The sequence below is a fragment of the Cydia splendana genome, chromosome 23, assembly GCF_910591565.1.
Source record: "Cydia splendana chromosome 23, ilCydSple1.2, whole genome shotgun sequence".
NCBI lineage: Eukaryota > Metazoa > Arthropoda > Insecta > Lepidoptera > Tortricidae > Cydia > Cydia splendana.
In genome coordinates, this window is record NC_085982.1 from 5,485,663 (window position 1) to 5,505,282 (window position 19,620).

At 39.2% G+C, this 19,620-nt stretch overlaps 1 protein-coding gene across 1 annotated transcript in view; it reads right to left on the minus strand.

The window, feature by feature from the left end:
* Positions 1–28: 28 nt before the first annotated feature.
* Positions 29–19,620, minus strand: part of LOC134801799 (uncharacterized) — a 45,145-nt gene continuing 25,553 nt past the window's right edge. Inside the window, exons 5-11 of the mRNA XM_063774401.1 lie at positions 18,143–18,409; positions 17,565–17,582; positions 16,533–16,639; positions 2,438–2,527; positions 1,670–1,901; positions 736–1,011; positions 29–226 (exon numbers count right to left, since the gene is read on the minus strand). Coding sequence (XP_063630471.1) covers positions 81–226; positions 736–1,011; positions 1,670–1,901; positions 2,438–2,527; positions 16,533–16,639; positions 17,565–17,582; positions 18,143–18,409 — 1,136 coding nt within the window. The 3' untranslated portion in view covers positions 29–80. The remainder of the gene's footprint in view (positions 227–735; positions 1,012–1,669; positions 1,902–2,437; positions 2,528–16,532; positions 16,640–17,564; positions 17,583–18,142; positions 18,410–19,620) is intronic.

Consider the following 19,620-nt stretch of genomic DNA (forward strand, 5'->3'; position numbering starts at 1 on the left):
GGTTCACGATGACGCGCCGAGCACGATAGGCGCGGAGTCCAAAGGGTTTGTTTTGCTGACTGTACCAGGAGGACTTAAAGCTAAAAGTCCTCCAAATCCTCCTCATTAATGTTCTCTATATTGACCTCCTCCGCGAAACCCATTTCATTTTCAGTTTTCACAATATCTTTAGAGAAATCTTCCCCTGCGAATTTGTCTTCCGTAAAGTCTTCTTCCGCGACAAATGCTGTAAAATAAATAATATTTGTATTACAAGTTGGGGGCAAGGAGGGAACAGGTGGCTCGGTTGAAAATAGCCGGGTACCGGGACTACAGGGGCTTAAGCCCGTTACCCGTAAATGGCTTGAGCCCACCTTGAGCCAAGGTACCCGGGTATTTTCTACTGAACCACTTCCATCCCAATCTCATGAAATCACCTTTAAACCTAATTTTTTCTCTAAAAGGATGTTGTCTGTATTAAAAATAAATTATTTCACACCATGCATGAAATGAAGCACCCGAACATTAATAGAGAAACGTATAGGTACAGCACTTATTATAAGACATAGCTTATTTTTTATAACTCATACAGAACTACAAAGAGTAGGTAACTTGACCGTGACGTCATTTGCTAGTGTTTCTTAAATTCCATAGTGGCAAAACGTTTTGACATTTCGAAAAAAGAAACTGATTTGACTACTAGTCAAATACCCTATTCTGGGTACGAGAATAGAAATTTAAGTAAATCGGTCTAACCTGTGTCCATGTCCCCTTTGGCCCCTGCGTCACCGTCCAATTTTTCCCCTGTGTCCCCTGCGTCACCGTCCCATTTATCTCCTGCGTCACTGTCCCATGTGTCCCCTGCGCCACCGTCCCCTGTGGCCCCAAAGTCCACGTCTTCCAATTCAGCCCTGTCCAAGCCCCCGATTTGATTCTCGATCATCTTCTGACGCATGGACTTGATCTGGTTCTTGCTTATTTTCGGCGGCGGGCCGATGAGGTGCATCGCTTTGAAGTTTATTGGGATGCCGTCTGCAACAAAAATTAAATGTTTGGGGACAATCTCAAACAAATCGACAGTAAGTTTGTACCCAGCGACGGAATACATTTTTGACTTCGAAAAAACGTCTCCATAAATATACCCCACCCCGTTTGAATAGCCCACCAGCACCTTGAATATCACCCAATACACAAATTCCTGCTATTAAGAGGGAAGTATAGCTATTACTAGCTATTGACAAAAGGTACTTTTTTCATACAATTTCCATTTATGGAGAAAACGTTTCCACTAACTAAATCTTAACATATCAATGTGATTTTGATGTCGATCGCTTCAGCATAAAATATTCACGGTCTTATAGGTTTCGATCTTTTTAATTTTTTTTAAAGCAAATTTTGAAAAAAAAAGAAAACCTATAAACCCAGTTTTTCATTGTGTCAATAACATAGGTACTAAAAAATCATGGAGAATGGAAAATATTTATAAGTGGAAAAACGTTTTCGCCTTTTGTATGGACGATCATGTGCTTCTTAAAAAAAGTAGTGATGTAATAAAAGTTTTTATTGGCTAAAATAAAATTATATGTCTACCTCTTGCGCGACATCCCCAAATTATTGAAACACCGTGCAAGAGGTCTAATACCTATATAGAATTTTATTTTAACCAATCAAAACATAACACAGCACTCACCAATGACGTCATTATCTATATTGCACAGCTTGTCAAAGTCCTCAAACCGGGTAAGATTGACCATGAACATAGCTCCCTTAACGCTCTTCTTGACCGCCGACGCCTGAATCCTGTGCTTCTTCAGGTACTGTAAGACTGCCTCTTTCTTAGGAGGCTTGCCGGAGGCGAACATACGGATGGCTAAGCCGGTTTGGATGTTGAGGATACGCTTGGTTATGTATAGGCGAATTGTCTGAAAAATCAAAAACCGATTTTCGGTAAGTTTTGCCAGTTTTCACTAAACTCAGAAACTAGAATCGAAAAAGTAGGATCTTTTTCTAAACCTTGACACAGTATAATATTGTACCATAGGTCGCAATAAACGATTTCTGACTTCAGACTTTAAAATATGACCTATTAGGCTATAAGGCTGATTGTGCATGTTAACCCTTCTTTGCATGATTTTTTATTTTTGCCCGAATGTTTGGTTATGTGTCACGTAATTATTTATTGATTCTGGGAAAAATTTAAAAAAAAAAATAATATCATCGATTTTCACTGCGAGATCAGTGTTAGAAGTTGCATAGGCTAAATCATATTTTCGTAAATATATAACTATTAGTAAGGGGTATAGGAAAAATTTTACTGCCATCAGAAAGGTACACTATTTGTGATATTCCTCTGATAAAGTTTGTAAATATAAAATAATTACAAACGGACCTTCTGCTTCGTAGGCAGGGTCACTACCGACTAGGCTAGGAGGCTGTTAGCCGGAGGCGTGTAATGTACCTTGTTAAAGTCGTTCAGACTGTCGGTGTTAAGGAGTTTGCAGATAACGGCTTCTTGCTGATCGGCGGGGTTTAAGCATTCTTCGGAGAACTGAAAAAATTAAGGAAGTTAATAACAGGTAAGACACCAGGTGCTCAGGAGGCTCAGGAACATTAGTAGGTACTAACGCTTTAAATTATTTCTAAAACAATCGTAATCACTAATCACACACCTTCGTAGGTACTTGATAACCTTAAGAGGGGGCAAACGCAAAAATGTAGTTTTTATATCGAATTTTTTCATGGTATTTATACCATTCACACGGCAGCCAGTTTTCCGTGTATTTTAACTGCTACCAGTCAAATGTTTTACTAGATGCTGCTTTCTGGCTATACCTACAAAGATCCTAATACGGTATTCTAAGAATAATTAAACCACAGGGCGGACACGACATACATCAAAAATCATTTGCGTTTATATGTGCACCGGAAAAAATAATTTTCTACAATACTACCAGAACGTATAGTAATTAAAAATATAGTTATACCTACTAAAATACGGTAGTAATAACAAAAAATGTTGTATCGTGTAAAACTTGTTTTTTAAACATCACTGTTTAATTCTAGTTAAATGCAATTTAGTACTGCTTACAATTTCGTTGTATATGTAAAGATGCAAGTGTTGTAAATATTAAACGTTTGTCTCGTTTAATATATGCATCGTAACACTAACTGTAACACTAAATGTAAAAATAAAGATACGAGTGTACACGTTACAAGTTATTATGTTGTGGTTACTATAATGCATTGTAGTCTGAACTAATCAAACAGTTGTGCCAACACCACGGTGTATGTGCGGGTGGCGGGGGGCGGAGAAAGGAATTGCGCAATTCACAGAACGGCAGCCATTACGCCAGCGTCTTACGTTCCGGCCGGTCGATGTTTTATTTACGTAGATCCTGTCCATAATTTTATTGTAAACTAGTACAAGTGTATAGTATAAGTGCGTGTTGTTTGCGTGTTGCTGACACAGTGAAATGTGCGGGCTCCGATTAAGGAAAAGCCCTCCCGCACCGATGTGGATAAGGAGGGATTCAAACTGGTGGAAAGGAAACGCAAGGCGCGCAGGGCGCCTCGTAAAACTCTGTGTGGCACTGCGGAGCCGGTTAATTCTGGCCTACGAGTTGCGACACCGAGTAAGGCGCTCTACGTGTCTCGCCTGCATTACTCCGCCGGGGCCGACGAGGTGGTGGAGTACGTCCGCCGGAAGACTGGCTACACGCTGAGGGTGCACCAGCTACAGTCGCGTCACTATGTGCACTTCAGTTCATTTGTAGTGCGCGTGCCGCGGCCTCTGCAGGACACCATCGCAAGCGCGGACTTCTGGCCGAAGGGTGTGGTGTTTCGGCGGTTCCGGGGCAACCTGCCGAATCCTACGCCGAGTCAGACGACGCTACGGAGCCACGCTGTTACGTCGTCGCCCAAATCCAATGTTTAATTTGTATGTCATTTTTGTGTCTATTGTTTTCTTTGTGGAGACAAAATGTTTTTTTCTTTTGTAGTGTCACAGTGCCTTGGTTTCACTGTAATGCTGTGTTACTTATTTGATCAATAAAATAAAAAAAACTAAGTGTGTAAAACTTGTCTGTATTTACTAGAAGAGCAGTGTACTGGTTATATATTGTTCACGTAACCAGAACCCACTGTGCTGAAGGGACTTCTAAACGGGCCATATGTTCACTGCAATATGTGGCCGGCAACTATTAGTGTCCCTCTCTAACATGTGAGTAAGAGGACACCAATAGTTGCCGGCCACATATTGCAGTGAACATATGGCTCGCTTAGAAGCCCCATTAGCACAGTGCGTTCTGGTAACGTGAACAATATAAAACCAGTACACCGCACAAATCGTTCAGTTACATATACTGAATACCTTGTTATAACAACAGGACAGGAACGTATATGTTACTGTATTATTTAGTAACCATTAACAGACCGGCTATAGTGTAAATAACATTATTTGCGGTATTTGACGTCTGTCACTCACAACAGCAATACTACGTAAAATGTTTTGCACATCGAAATCACAAAGGAAAACAACTGCACTGCGAACGTTTACGTTCTACGTCTTTTTTTTTTTAATTTTAGGGTTGGCCGGACACCACCGTTATGAATCGGTAGTCGTCTAAGTAAATCGATATGAATTTTTCATTTTTCTTTTAATAAAAATAAGGAAAAGGTGGATAATTAACTGTACGACTGTCACCCGGGGGCCTCTGTCGATCGTCTGATCGAATGTATTTCTGCGGGCGAGTTTGACCGCGACTCGACGCTTGTAGTTTTATTAGGGAACTAGCTGTGCCCGCGGCTCCGCCCGCGTGGAATTCGGTCTGTGTCAGTAAGCGGCTAATTACTAATCCTAATTTCTCTCCCTCTCCCCTGGAGGCGGAACTTGAAGTAATGTTGACAGATGGATATGCTAGAGGACTGCAGTCCAGGCTCCAATTTCACCACGGTGACAGGTGCGACAATTGTAAAACATCACTGTTGCTGACGTCACAGGCATCCATGGGCTACGGTTACCGCTTACCATCGGGCGGGCCGTATTCCTGTTTGCCACCATCATTGTTTTATTAAAAAAAACTTTATTATATCGGAAAAAAACAGATATTTCTCTTGCTAAGTTTATGACAATTGTCACAAGAAACACTACAATTGTCACGAAATTCCGACATATACGAGGGGCGTTCAAAATATTCTCGGTATTGATATCTTACAACCTCTTCTAAAATTTCTTTCGTTACTGGCCGCTAAGGTTTATTCGTTGACATTAAAAAAAAGTATAATTCGAACCGAGATGTTCTTTTGTTTTTCTGCAATTGCTGAACAAACACGGACATCATGTGCGAATTGACAATGTTAACAAAATTAGAACATCGATGCGTCATAAAATTCTTGACAAAACAGGGTAAAAATCAAAAAACCATAAAAGAGGAAATGGATTGTGTTTACCGCGAGTCTGCTCCTTCTTTATCTACCATTCAAAAGTGGTCAAGCGAGTTTAAACGTGGAAGGGAGAGTATTGAAGATGACCCTAGACCTGGCCGGCCTGTAGTAGCTACTTCACAAGAAAATATAGATAAAGTGGAAAAACTTATATTAGAAGATGGTCGAGTGAAAGTAAAATCTATAGCTCAAGTAACCAATCTCTCTATTGGTACCGTACATGATATTATCCATGACCATCTTAATATGTCAAAAGTAAGTGCAAGATGGGTTCCGCGAATGCTGACTCGGCTTCAAAAAGACATGCGTGTTGCTTGTTGTTCCGATTTTATTGACCTGTGCGGTGAAAATCCTGATGAGGTGCTGCAAAGAATAGTTACTGGAGATGAAACCTGGGTTCATCATTATGACCCAGAGAGTAAACAAGAGTCCATGCAGTGGCACATTAAGGGTTCAGCTCATCCCAAGAAATTCAAGGTCATGCCTTCAGCTGGCAAGGTCATGGCCACGATATTTTGGGATTGTGAAGGAGTATTACTAATCGACTATAAAGAAAAAGGTGTCAGTATCACAGGACAGTACTACGCTAATATTCTACGTCAGTTAAAGGATGCAATCAAAGAAAAGAGGCGAGGAAAGTTAACCAAAGGTGTTCTGCTTCTGCATGATAACGCCCCCGTCCATACTGCTCATATTGCCAAGGCAGCTATTGTTGAATGTGGGTTTGAAACTGTTACTCACCCACCGTATAGCCCGGACTTAGCCCCCAGCGACTTCTTTTTGTTCCCCAATCTTAAAAAGGATCTGCGTGGAAATAAATTTTCTGACGATGAAGCATTGAAGGCGGCAGTGGAGGAGCATTTTTACACCAAAGATAAAAAATATTTTTATGAGGGATTAAAAAAAATAATTGATCGATCTCTTAAGTGTATGAACATAGGGGGGGAGTATATTGAAAAATAAAAATATCAAACTTTTCGTACTTGTTTGTTTTCATTCTCATACCGAGAATATTTTGAACACCCCTCGTAACTCATTACCTGTCAAGAATTACCTACAATTCTTCTAAATCTTGACAATTGTCAGAAACTTCGCAAAAGAAATATCTGTTTTTTCTGATATAATAAAGTTTTTTAAAATAATACAATGATGGTGGCAAACAGGAATACGGCCCGCCCGATGGTAAGCGGTAACCGTAGCCCATGCATGCCTGTGACGTCAGCAACAGTGATTTTACAATTGTCGCACCTGTCACCGTGGTGAAATTGGGGCCAGATAAAATATTTTACAATTAGGTACCACTAAATAAAACTATACTCCAAAATCAATAGTTTTTTTTTTTCCTTTATTAAAATTTTACACGTGATTTAAACGACAGAGTTGTAGATGTATATCGGACGATACAGTAAGGTATACGCGCGCAAGCGAAAGCGAAGCGGCCTGCCTGGCTAGAGCGCCACTCACTGTGGTCTTCTTCAGACTCCTGAGGAAGACCACGTGCCCCTTGTAACCTTAATGCGTTGCGAGACTTTCGCGAATGATTGGATTTTTTTCTGGAAGGCATGGTAATGCGTATTAAATGCGAGTCCCAAATCGTTTGACTCCGCAAACGACCAGAGCCGTTTTGATGCCCTAAGCATTTCTAGACCATGGTGCCCCCTCTCCCTAAGGTCATCGAGATTATATTGAATTTTTTTGGTTAGTTGAGTGACGTTCATTGCCGCATTACAGCTGAGAATGCAAATTAGTCACATCAATTTATCACGAAAATTGACAGTGCTGCAGCAGTAACGTTTCAACAGAGTAATGCTGCTACAGTAGCCATACATTAGAAAGTTATTGAAAAAGCGAGCGAAGCGTGCGCGAAAATTTTTCGATAGAAAAACGCAATTTGACAGACAGTTGTACATTTTTACTTTTAGTATGGAAATCAGTCACATCATTTTATCACGAAAATTGTCAGTGCTGCAGCAGTAACGTTGCAACAGAGTAATGCTGCTATAGTAGCCATACATTATAAAGTTATTGAAAACGTAAGCAAAGCGAGCGCGAAAATTTTTCGATATAAAAACGCAATTTGATAGATAGTTGTACATTTTTACTTTTCGTATGGAAATCAGTCACATAATTTTATCACGAAAATTGACAGTACTGCAGCAGTAACGTTGCAACAGAGTAATGTTATTGAAAATGCGAGCGAAGCGAGCGCGAACATTTTTCGATATAAAAACGCAATTTGATAGACAGTTGTACATTTCTACTTTTAGTATGGAAATCAGTCACATAATTTTATCACGAAAATTGACAGTACTGCAGCAGTAACGTTGCAACAGAGTAATGCTACTGCAGTCGCCACCCGAATGTCACCTTTATCATATCTTAGAATGTTACTAAAAACGCGAGCGAAGCAAGAGCGAAAATTGTCGATATAAAAAACGCAATTTTACTTAGAAAGTTATTGAAAACGCGAGCGAAGCGAGCGCGAAAATGTTTCGATATATAAACGCAATTTGATAGACAGTTGTAAATTTTTATTTTTAGTATGGAAATCAGTCACATCATTTTATCACGAAAATTGCTGCAGCAGTAACCTTACAACAGAAAAATTCTGCTGCAGTCGCCACTCGAATGTCAGTTTTATCATATCATAATGTTATTGTAAGCGCGAGCGAAGCGAGCGCGAAAATTTTTCGATATAAAAAACGCAGTTTGATAGACAGTTGTACATTTTTACTTTTAGTCCCAACCAGGCGCGAATCCAGGATTTCATACAGAGAAGGGATGGGACGTTATTAGATGGGTACTTGTACACGTATAAAAGTTTCATGTAGGTACCTACTCCACGACGACTGCAATGCTAATGCAGCCTGCGCTTTTTTTTGCCTAGGGTTTTGGTGCCCCTGCCCCCTAGACGTGTCGCCCTAAGCAAGTGCTTATTTTGCCTAAAAGGGTTATTCCGGCACTGCAAATGACAGAGGTCAATGTTTTTTTTTTTCCAAGTACCCACCTCGTATGAATATGGATTTGATATGTGTGCGATATAATCACGATTAGGTATAATTCATGATGGAGAAAATTAATAATTTTAAAGAATTTTGCAATTATACGCGTGTTGATAATTATGTGTGTTTATTTTACCACTATGTAACTATGTAAACTCATTTTTAGTTTTCTTTATTAATTAATGTTTACTCAGCTCCTCAAAAGACTGTGCAATGAGGGGCAATTAATTTACTGTCGTTTAATTTTGTTGTATTATTAATTTATTAAATCAACATAATTATTCAATTATTTTTGTTGATATCCGTACCCCCTGTTCTAAACTTAGAGTTAATTTGGCAAAATCTTTCCTCGGTGGCTTATTCATGTCACAACGTATTCAATTCAGCGCCAACTGTTAGTTTACCCGGGTACTCAATAGTGGTAGCACACAATACAACACAATAGTATGAGCAAAGTTTGCCCCTCCTTCCTAAGTAGCGCCATAAGATTCAGGGGCAAACTTAAGTCAATCGAGTATTGTGGCTACCCCCCCTTTTAGGGGTTGAATTTTTATAGCCTATAACCTGGCCGGGGATTTTCTCGACAGATTAGTAAAGTTTTCATCAAAATCCGTTCAGCCGTTTTCACGTGATGCGCGTTCAAATAAACAGACAAACAGATAAACAGACAAACAGACAAAAATTCTAAAAACTTTTGGAATGTGTTCTGTTATCGATTCTAAGTATCCCCAGCCAACTTTTTTTCGAATATCTTCCATGTACAGACTTTCAACCGTCTTCAGCTTTATTATATGTATAGATAGTGTAGACTGTACTAAGCGAGATATCTTAAAATTATCCGCTACGCTGTCGGCGATTGACCGGGGAGAGGTTGCTAAAATAATTATCTGTGCGCTCCCTTATAGAATGTCGAGCAAGGTCAATAAGAGGGTATTTCATTACAATTCTTTATTGTATAACCTTTCCTTGTACAGTAGTACGATTTCGTATTTTGATACGAATAAATTTATAGAAGATTTTGTTATGCCCCATAAAAGAACCTACCTACCGAGAAGATGTCTAGTAGAGTGTGCTAACCTGTTAGCATATAATATTGAAGACCCCGTCGTGGCTAGCACGGCGTCTAATAGCCTTAAGTCACGTAGTATTATACGCCTTGGTAGCGTAGGGTTTGAAATGGAGCCGCCTGGCCCCAATTTCACATCGGTGACAGGTGCAACGAATTGTAAAATCACTGTTGCTGACATCACAGGCATCCATGGGCTACGATTACCACTTACCATCGGGCGGGCCGTACTCCTGTTTGCCACCATCATTGTATTATTTAAAAAAACTTTATTATATCGGATAAAAACAGATATTTCTCCTGCGAAGTTTCTGACAATTGTCAAAGATTTAGAAGAATTGTAGGTAATTTTTGACAGGTAATGAGTTATATGTCGGAATTTCGTGACAATTGTAGTGTTTCTTGTGACAATTGTCATAAACTTAGCAAGAGAAATATCTGTTTTTTTCCGATATCATAAAGTTTTTTTTAATAATACAATGATGGTGGCAAACAGGAATACGGCCCGCCCGATGGTAAGCGGTAACCGTAGCCCATGGATGCCTGTGACGTCAGCAACAGTGATTTTACAATTCGTCGCACCTGTCACGTTGGTGAAACAGGGGCCTGGTGATTTGAATTTAAACTAACCGCTACGACAACGTGTGCACCAGCCGGCTCCGTTCCTATTGATCACTGTGATGCTAGTATGTTTGGTAAAACCAATTTATTGAACTTAGTTCATCAAAATATCCAAGGATTTACCTGTAAGGAACACGAAATTGATTTGTTTATACAGTACTCGAATATTGACATTCTCTGTATAACTGAGCACTGGCTTAAAGGTCATGAATTTATGTTTAATTTCAATAATCATAGTATAGTAAGTTCATTTTTTAGGAGATCTTGCAATCGCGGCGGGTCATTGATAATGGTAAAACATAATTTAAAAAGTAAGGAGCGTAAAGACATTGTTGACATGTCTGTGGAACGCCTTATAGAACTTTCTTGTGTTGAATTGGAACAATTTATAATTATATGCGTGTACAGGCCCCCATCGGCAGACTATAACTTATTCGAATCAGTCATAGATGAAGTACTTAGTAGTGTTTTTGGAAGTCATAAAAATATAATTGTATGTGGTGATTTCAATATTAATTTGCTAGAAAATTCGTCATTATGTGGAAGGTTACTAAATACTTTCAAATCCTTCAATTTAGTCAATTTATTTTGTGAGCCCACTCGAGTCACAGCAACCAGTGCTACATGTATAGATAACATCTTTAGTAATAATGACGCGATTAGTAAATCTGTTATTAACAACCTATGTTCTGACCACTGTGGACTAAAAGCTTCTTTCAGCGGGAAAACTGAAGAAATTCCTCAAGACACTTTGTGCAGGCCGATTTCCGAAAGTCGCCTAGGTTTATTCAATCGTAATATTACTAAACAATTATGTTGTCTTTCATGTACCCAGGAAAACCCTGACTGTTTGAGTTCCGAGTTGTTTAATTGTATTAAAAAGGAATTTGATGCCTGTTTTAGACGTGCGCGCCGCCGCGGCGCGCCGCCGCCATAGAGAGTCAGCGCGCCGCCGCCGCCGCCGGTAGTCTAAAATTCGCGCCGAATATTTTTTTATAAGACGTAATAGGTTAGGAGCGTTAAAATATGTAATAGGTTATAGACCGATAAGAAATAGTTGAAAATTATTGCGGGCGCCACTTCCTACGTAACTCTCACATTTTTGATGAAAATACTTACTTACTTGGCAATAATTTAGTACGGAATTTTTTTGGTTATTGTATAATTTATTTTCTACAATTTTATGTCGCACCAACACAATACTAACTATTTCTTATGTGGCAGTATGATTTACATAAAAATGTGTTGTATGTATGGGTAAAACACATTTACAAAGTATAATGTCCAGTGTGTTAACCGTTCTCGATAACACGGCACTTTTGCTAAGTCCAGTATGTTGGACATTGCCAAGTATGCGAAGAGTAAAATTATCAAATTTTCTGGTAGTTTTTATGGTAAATAAATTAAACAGAGGTATGTTAGGTGTTTCAAAACGTTTTAAAAATTCATTACTTGTCGGTTTACAACGTAATGAACGAATGAACCAAATAGATAAAAAAATATTTTTACGGATTGTTTTTCCTGTGCGTTCATCAAGACATCAAGAGACAGACCCGATTTCATTTGAGAAATTTCTTAGGAAAATATTGATAAAATTGCATGCATTATTGTAAAAACCATTGCTCAGACTGCCTCCTAGTCCTCCTACGATACCCCGCTAAGTTTGATAAATGACAGTAAAATTTTACCACCTACGCAGCTATAAAGTTTTTGGAAAAATATAAAAATAATAGGTTTGACTTTAATTCATAACATAAGTTGACATTATCAGTAAGTGTATTTGTAATTAAAAAATGCAATTATTCTATATTTATTAAAAACATGAATTTGACAAAAAAAAACCTTATGCACATAAAGTACTGTATGTATCCAAAATACTGGACGTCTTTTCATTATGCGGCGTATCTTTTTATTTACACCGAACCTGGCAACATATTTAACATACGTATGTTTTTTTCGGAACTATTATAAATATATTTTTTTCATGATTTTTCTACAATAAACAACCACATAATAAGATAATAACACCAAAAAAATTATACTAACACAGTTTTTTGAGATTTTTTCCCTTGTCGAGGGGCTACCCGAGGTTTTCATCGATTTTTGACAAGTTTTGAATCGTATCTCCTTTTTTTGCACTACAGATAGAATTATAAGACAAACGGTTATCGGTTTTTCAATCTTTTATCTCCAGTTTTGTCCACCGGATTTTGAAAAAATGAATAAGTACTTATTTTTTTATGAATTTTTTAAACATTGTCTAAAAAACACTTTTTTCGTATCTAGTTTGCGGTGATCTTACATGTACGAAATCTACATATTTGGGTTCGTCTTTGATGTCTCGAAAAAGATGTCCCGTGTTTTAATTTTAAACTAATTAACACAAAAGTTATGGCTATGGCTGGTATATGTTCAACTTAGATGCCAAATATCTCGAAGACAATGAACTTTGAAGTAAATATGGGATACTATATTGCTTAAAGCCTTGCTGTTAATATAATAAGGTACAAAAAACATTAGAAAACTAAGGGATACAGATCGAAGGTCATTGGCGTGGGGTAGCCCCTTAAGGCTTAAGCGTAACTTTTCATTATACGTCTTAATGTTGAAAAGTTGAAAAATCCCACGCCGCCGGCGTTACGCCGCCGCCGTGGATTTTTTCGTGGCGCGCCGCCGCCTAATTTTTTTCGACCGGCGCGCACGTCTAGCCTGTTTCATTCAGAAAAAGGTGCAAGGCAAGGCCAAGACTAAATTTAGCGACTGGGCTACACCGGATATTCACGAGAAAAGACGCCGGCTCTACGACTTATATGATTTAAAGGCAACTGATAAAAGACCGGAATTTCTGGAGTACGTCAAGAATTATTCTAAATCTTTTAAGATGTTGTGTGTCGCCGCTAAAGTCGATTATTTGTCGAAAAAGATCCTAAATTCCAGCGATAAAGTCAAAACTGTATGGCAAGTTATCAGCAATGAAACTGGAAAACGTAAACTGAAGGATCCGCACTACAACCTACGAATTGCTGACACTTTAGTAAGTTCCGACCGTCAAGTGGCAGATCATTTTGAGCGGTTTTTCTCGAATATCCCGGTAGAAACAACAAGATCCCTTAATTCATCGCCAGACGTCGCTGAAGAAATTTTGAAGACAAATGTGGCAGAATGTACAGAAATCTTCAAATTTTCGTATGTCTCTCCGAATATAGTTCTTAAGACTTTTAGGTCTTTAAATTTAAAGAAAACAGAAGATCTTTGGGGCCTGTCTGTCAAAGTATTAGATTCCATTATTGAGTCAATTACACCATACTTAGCTGAGATTTTCAACAGATGCATTGATGCTGGAATTTTTCCAGATATTATGAAACATAGCAAAATTATCCCTCTGTTTAAATCAGGAACAAGAACAGATCCCACGAACTTTAGACCGATTTCAATACTACCGGCATTAAGCAAAGTGTTCGAGAAACTTATTCTGAATCAACTATTGTCACATTTCAACAGAAACAAACTGCTTGATAGCAATCAATTTGGTTTCACCAAAGGTCGATCAACTACTGACGCCGGTGCGGTACTTCTAAAACACATCTTTGATACCTGGGAAAAAGCTCAAGATGCTGTTGGAATTTTCTGTGATCTGTCAAAGGCATTTGATTGCGTTGATCACGAAAATTTAAAGAGAAAATTAAGCCGCTATGGGATAAAAGCTAGTGCCCTTGACCTGGTCTCATCGTACCTTTCGGATAGAACTCAGCGAGTAGTTATTAATGGAACTCAATCGGCGGGGTCCCCGGTAGCCCTCGGAGTGCCTCAAGGTTCAATTCTTGGTCCCTTCCTGTTTTTGGTATACATTAATGACTTACCAAAAGTTGTGCAAGATAGACATGATATAGTGTTATTTGCAGATGACACTTCCCTTATATTTAAAGTGGACAGAAAGGAAAATAGCTTCGAGAGCATTAATGACGCGCTATCTACCATAGTAAACTGGTTTACGGCAAACAATTTGCTTTTGAACGCCAAGAAAACCAAATGCATCAAGTTTACGCTACCTAACGTCAAGCAGGTAAATAACAGCAAGATTAAAATAAAAGGTGATACGCTGGAATTTGAGGATCGAACTGTTTTCCTGGGAGTCACTCTAGACTCCAAACTGCAATGGCATGCACATATAGGCACTCTAGCCGGAAAACTTAGTTCAGCAGCCTATGCAGTGAGGAGAATCAAACAGCTAACAAACGTAGAGACGGCCAGGCTGGTATACTTTAGTTACTTCCATAGTGTTATGTCATATGGAATTCTGTTGTGGGGAAAAGCGGCAGATATTCAGACAATATTTGTGCTGCAAAAACGAGCTGTACGTTCCATCTATGGACTGGGCGCTCGAGTATCCCTAAGAGAGAAATTCAAAGAAGTTAACATTCTTACCGTTGCATCTCAATACATACTAGAGAATATTATGTATGTTCGGAAAAACATCCACGAATTCAAGGTTAACAGTGATATCCATAACTATAACACTAGAAACAAACATAAGCTTGCCGTGCCCGCCCACCGCCTCCGTAAGGTTAGTACGTCTTTCGTCGGGAACTGTACACGTTTTTATAACAAAGTCCCCACTGATGTAGTGAATTTACCACTTCACAAATTTAAGTCGCACATTAAGCGCTCCTTGTTAAGTAAGGCGTACTACACTGTAAATGATTTTATAAACGATAGAGATGCCTTTAAGCAGGTAGCTTGATTTCATTAGTATAATAAGAGCTAAATAAATATTGTTTTTTTTTTTTTACATTGTGAATTAAATATGCTAGTGTCCAGTAGAATTGACACATGAGACAATGATGTTCTCGCTTGATTAAATTGTTTAATTTAATTTTAGTTTTGGACACTTGGAGACCTTATACATCTCTAAGTATTTATTTATATATTTTATTTTTGATTGTACATACCTATATTTTTAATGTTTCTGACACTTAGAGACCTTTACATCTCTAAGTCAACTTAGGCTAGTAATTATGTGAAGCTATACTGTCTTTTTATGTAACATACGAGCACAAAATGCCGTGTCTTACAGCTACTCGTACATGTTATTACTATTTTAATATTATTATAGGCCGGTAGCTTGAACATGTCATGCTCGCTTAAAAGTCTTTGCTTACGGTGGCGTCGTTGATCGGGTCGCCACTTTCCCGAATGAAGGTTGAGGGAGGCGATGGCTGAGATACGCGTCATACTCGTGAACGGGTGCTGTTTGTGGAGACTGGTCTGTTTAAGCTAACACAAGCTATTATACTTAGTAACTTTATTTTTATTAATTAATTACAGTGAGACGCCTCATTCTGCTCTCGTATGTTTCTTTTCTCTTAATGAATGTATTAATTATACAGGATATTGACTCTTGGAGACCCTATACATCTCTAAGGATAACTTGATAAACTATATAATCTTATAGTTCTGACACCTAGAGACATTTACACCTCTAAATATTATAGTTTTTTTTTTGTATTTTGTATCTGTATTTTTTATGTAATTCGACATTAAGAGACCATATACATCTCTTAGTAATTGTAATACGTTAGATTGAATTCTTAGTTTTATTTTATAAAATTGTTGATGTTATTATTTTTGCATGTATGTAAATTCAATGATGACGTGTAAAAGTGCCCTTGTGGCCTATTTGCTGAATAAATGTTGATGTTTGATGTTTGATGTTTGATGTAAATATGGATATATTTATCGTCACTTAACAGACAAAAAATTTGACACAGAAATAACATAAATAAACTTTAAAATAGATCCCCAGTTAGTTTCAATTTTGACAATGGGTGCGACCTACTCGGTCGGTGTATTAATTACACCGACCGACCGGTAGCTTGCGGGAAAACCATATAATTCTAGCTTTATTTAAATCTCAAATAAAAATTCATTATACATCACAATTCGATACCTCAGTCTACGTGCCATCCAATCGTAATCGCTTGCTGTGACAATCGATTTGCGTTAGTTACATCTCTATATACGTCAGTCATAATGTGTCAAATACCGCAAATAATGTTATTTACACTATAGTTGGGTTTACTAAAAGTCTTATACCCACTACTATACACTTCATAGAATTAACAAATTTAATTTAACAAGAATGGTCTGGTTATGTTTACAAAGTGTCCTGTCGTCACATATACAACAAGACAATATGGTACAGCTAACCAGATTCTGGTTACCAGTACCAGGTTTTTTTTTCAGTGTGTGCGCGGCACGTCTGTACACGCGTCATTGTGTAGGTATGTGTGGGTCGCTTTACTGAGAGTACGCCAGAAGTCCGCCAGATTCATGTAGCGGGGCGAGGTAATGCGAGTCGGGGCGGGGCGGTGCGTGGCGACTCTGTATGATAATACTATTACTTATTCTGTCTTTTAACTTACCAACTTGTCCAAGTGTGCCATCTCGTCCTCCAGGGCCTTGGTATTATACTCGTCCATGCTGTAGAGGTCGTCCTGGTCGTATTCCCATTTGCGAAGCAGTTTCATCTCTGCACACACATTGGTACATTCAGCAGCAGAAGTTGCTAAGCGGGCCAGGTGGTCAAAATGATCTTGACGCGACTTTAATGTCAAGAGAATAAGAGCGTGTCAAGATAATTTTGAACACACCGCCTCGCAAATTCTGCTGCAAACTGTAGTTCATTTTAGTATTTTAACAAGGGTAAGGGATCATTTAGAGTATTTAGACGGTGCGGGAATTTTGCAGTAACGTCGCAACCCTCAGCAGGGATGCGAAACTCCTCCCTTCGGGCAAACTCCGCCCCTGTGTCCCCTGCGGCACCGTCCCATTTATCTCCTGCGTCACCGTCCCATGTGTCTCCTGAGCCACCGTCCCGTGGCTCCGCTCGGCTTAGCATTGCTCCAAGCAATTATTAGGGTTGACACAACTTGACGTCCCTTTGCGTGCACGACCACAGATAGATAATAACCTGAATTTTGACAACCCTAAATAGCCGAAAGGGATAGTGCCATTTCGCTGGCCTAATATTACAGGGTTCTATGTTACACTTTCAAGATATTTGAAATTCGACTTAACTATGACAATGTTCAAATTTCAGTTCGATAAAAGTGAAACATAGAACCCTGTAATATTGGGCCAGCGATATATTAGAAAGGGGCAGCATGATTCGACCCTGAACAGCTGTCAAACTTCGGTTTTGTAGGAAGTTTTCTTTCTGTACGGTACGTAGTACTATTATTTGTTCTGTGCCCTCAGTCATGAGGATACGAGGAAGAAGAAAAGACGAGAAGTGTAGGTAGTCTGCAGCAGAAGTTGCTAAGCGGGCGGGGTGTTCAAAATGACCTTGACACGCTCTTATTCTCTTAACAATAACGTCGTGTCAAGATCGTTTTGAACATCTCGTCTGCTTAGCAACTTTTGCTGCTGAGAAACTATAGCAATGTTGTACTTACGTTGGATGACTTGTTTATCTGTAAAAGAAAAATTCTTGCATTAACACATTGGCATTGGCACAAACTATTTTTTCAAATGCAGCAAACTTGTAGGCATCGCCGTTATTACGAATTTTTCCATCTCACTCACACTTGAACAGTAGGGGGAGTGGTCATGGTCAAGGTATAAATACGTCCAGTTTCGTTCTAACTCTTCAGTATAATTATTAAACGGTTCAAGTGGGACCTTTAGCCCGCGATAAAAAGATGAATCTTTATTATAGGCTTTTTTCCTTTGTTTTTTGATTTTTACACCCATCTAATCTACTGCACAATAATTACGTGGTTTCGGCATTTCGAAGCATAAGCGCGGGAAACGTGCAGGGCAATGCGATGCGATGCGAGCGCTCAGGCGGGCCGCCGAACCCCTTTGTCGGTTGAGTTGTATTTGTATCGTCGACGATACGCCGAGCGGTAGGCATATAGCGCGTGGCCTTGAGCGAGTGAGGGAGGCCTGCGCTTGTGTCCAAATATCGTAAAAAAAAAACGTATTTTTTTTATAATTAAAAAGCAATAAGAAAGAATTGATGGACGTATACCTGTGAGAGGCGCCCCCGGTTTCTTCTTAGCCTGTTTAGCTAAGCTCGGGTGAACTGGCGGGCCTGTGTTGGCGGCTGATGCAGCTGCAGCGGTTACATTCTTTACGTTTGCGGTTGCATTCTTTACATCTGCGGTTACATTCTTTACAGTTGCGGTTACATTCTTTACATTTGCGGTTCCTTCTTGAACTGCTGTGGTTTTCTTTTGTTCTCTTCCGTTCTGTCGTTCGGCTTCATCTTTTTCTTTCTTCATTTGAAAGGTATCGGCTGGAAAACATTAAAAATTAGATTTGTGTAACACTTTGTGAAATAAAAAATGTAAGAATCACTAATTTTGGAAACGGAATATTTCGATGCCCATATATTTTTTATGAGAAGTTTCCGAAACGCGACCAAAATGAAGATATCTTGATAATACTCGAGCGCATTTTGGTCGGGTACGTGAGCCACCTAAGGGCGCACCAGAGAGTGGATCAGCTACACTCTAATAACACGAATTAAAAATTGCCTAGTCCAGAGCACACAGTCGCTGTGGCCAAAATCGGTCAGGAGAGCACCATCATCAGGAGTAGGTAATGTGTCGCAGAGCTATATCAGCGATCTTAATAACTCCGATAGTGTCATAATTGAAACAGTTTTCTGCCTTATTGCGACGGCATAAGGGTTACCATTCATTGGTCGGCTAAGCGCCACTTGCACCATTCTACTAACCCGGGGTTAACCGGTAAACCTGGTGTTACCATGGTTACCAGTACAATTAGATACTGGGTTAACGGTTTAACCGGTTAACCCCGGGTTAATGGGATGGTGCCAGTGGCGCTAAGTGTTACTCTTAGTACAGATGTATAGCTACAGTACGGAGATAAACTGAAGACAGTCTATTGCGCATGTCTGTGCAGTCGACATCATTTCTAAAGATGTTTTTTTTTGCGAGCGGGCTAGTTAGGTCACAGAATAAATAATAGTACTAGGTACAGAAGATTCACTCTCTAACAAAACGCGTCTGTTACTATCAGCACAGATATCGCCGCTAGGTGGCGACAGCGCCACGCTCGGCTTATAATATGGCTTTCATGGATGTACTTTTCGCTACCTGTAGCAAAGCGACGAAATCGCGGAGTGAGCCACGCCTGGTTAGGTATTATATATAGTCTGTCCTATCAAGTCCGTCGTAGTAAATGTATGGCGAATGGCGATCTTAGAAATCGGACAGTCTATATACTTAATTCTTTGAACGTCACGCCTATAATGTGCGGCGCGTCAGCATGAACCTTATCGGAATGCACGAAGGTTGATATTAGTTTGGCTGTAGCCGCGCGCGTCATTTGACGTCTTCGGCAGTCAAAGGGTTAAGGTGCAGTGTAGCCTACGGCTCCATTCCCCTTAGGACCAACAATGAAGCCAGACAGGCTGCATAAATAGGTCCGTCTCATTAGCTAAATTCATTGATTTTGAAAAAAAAGAAAAGAAAAAATCAA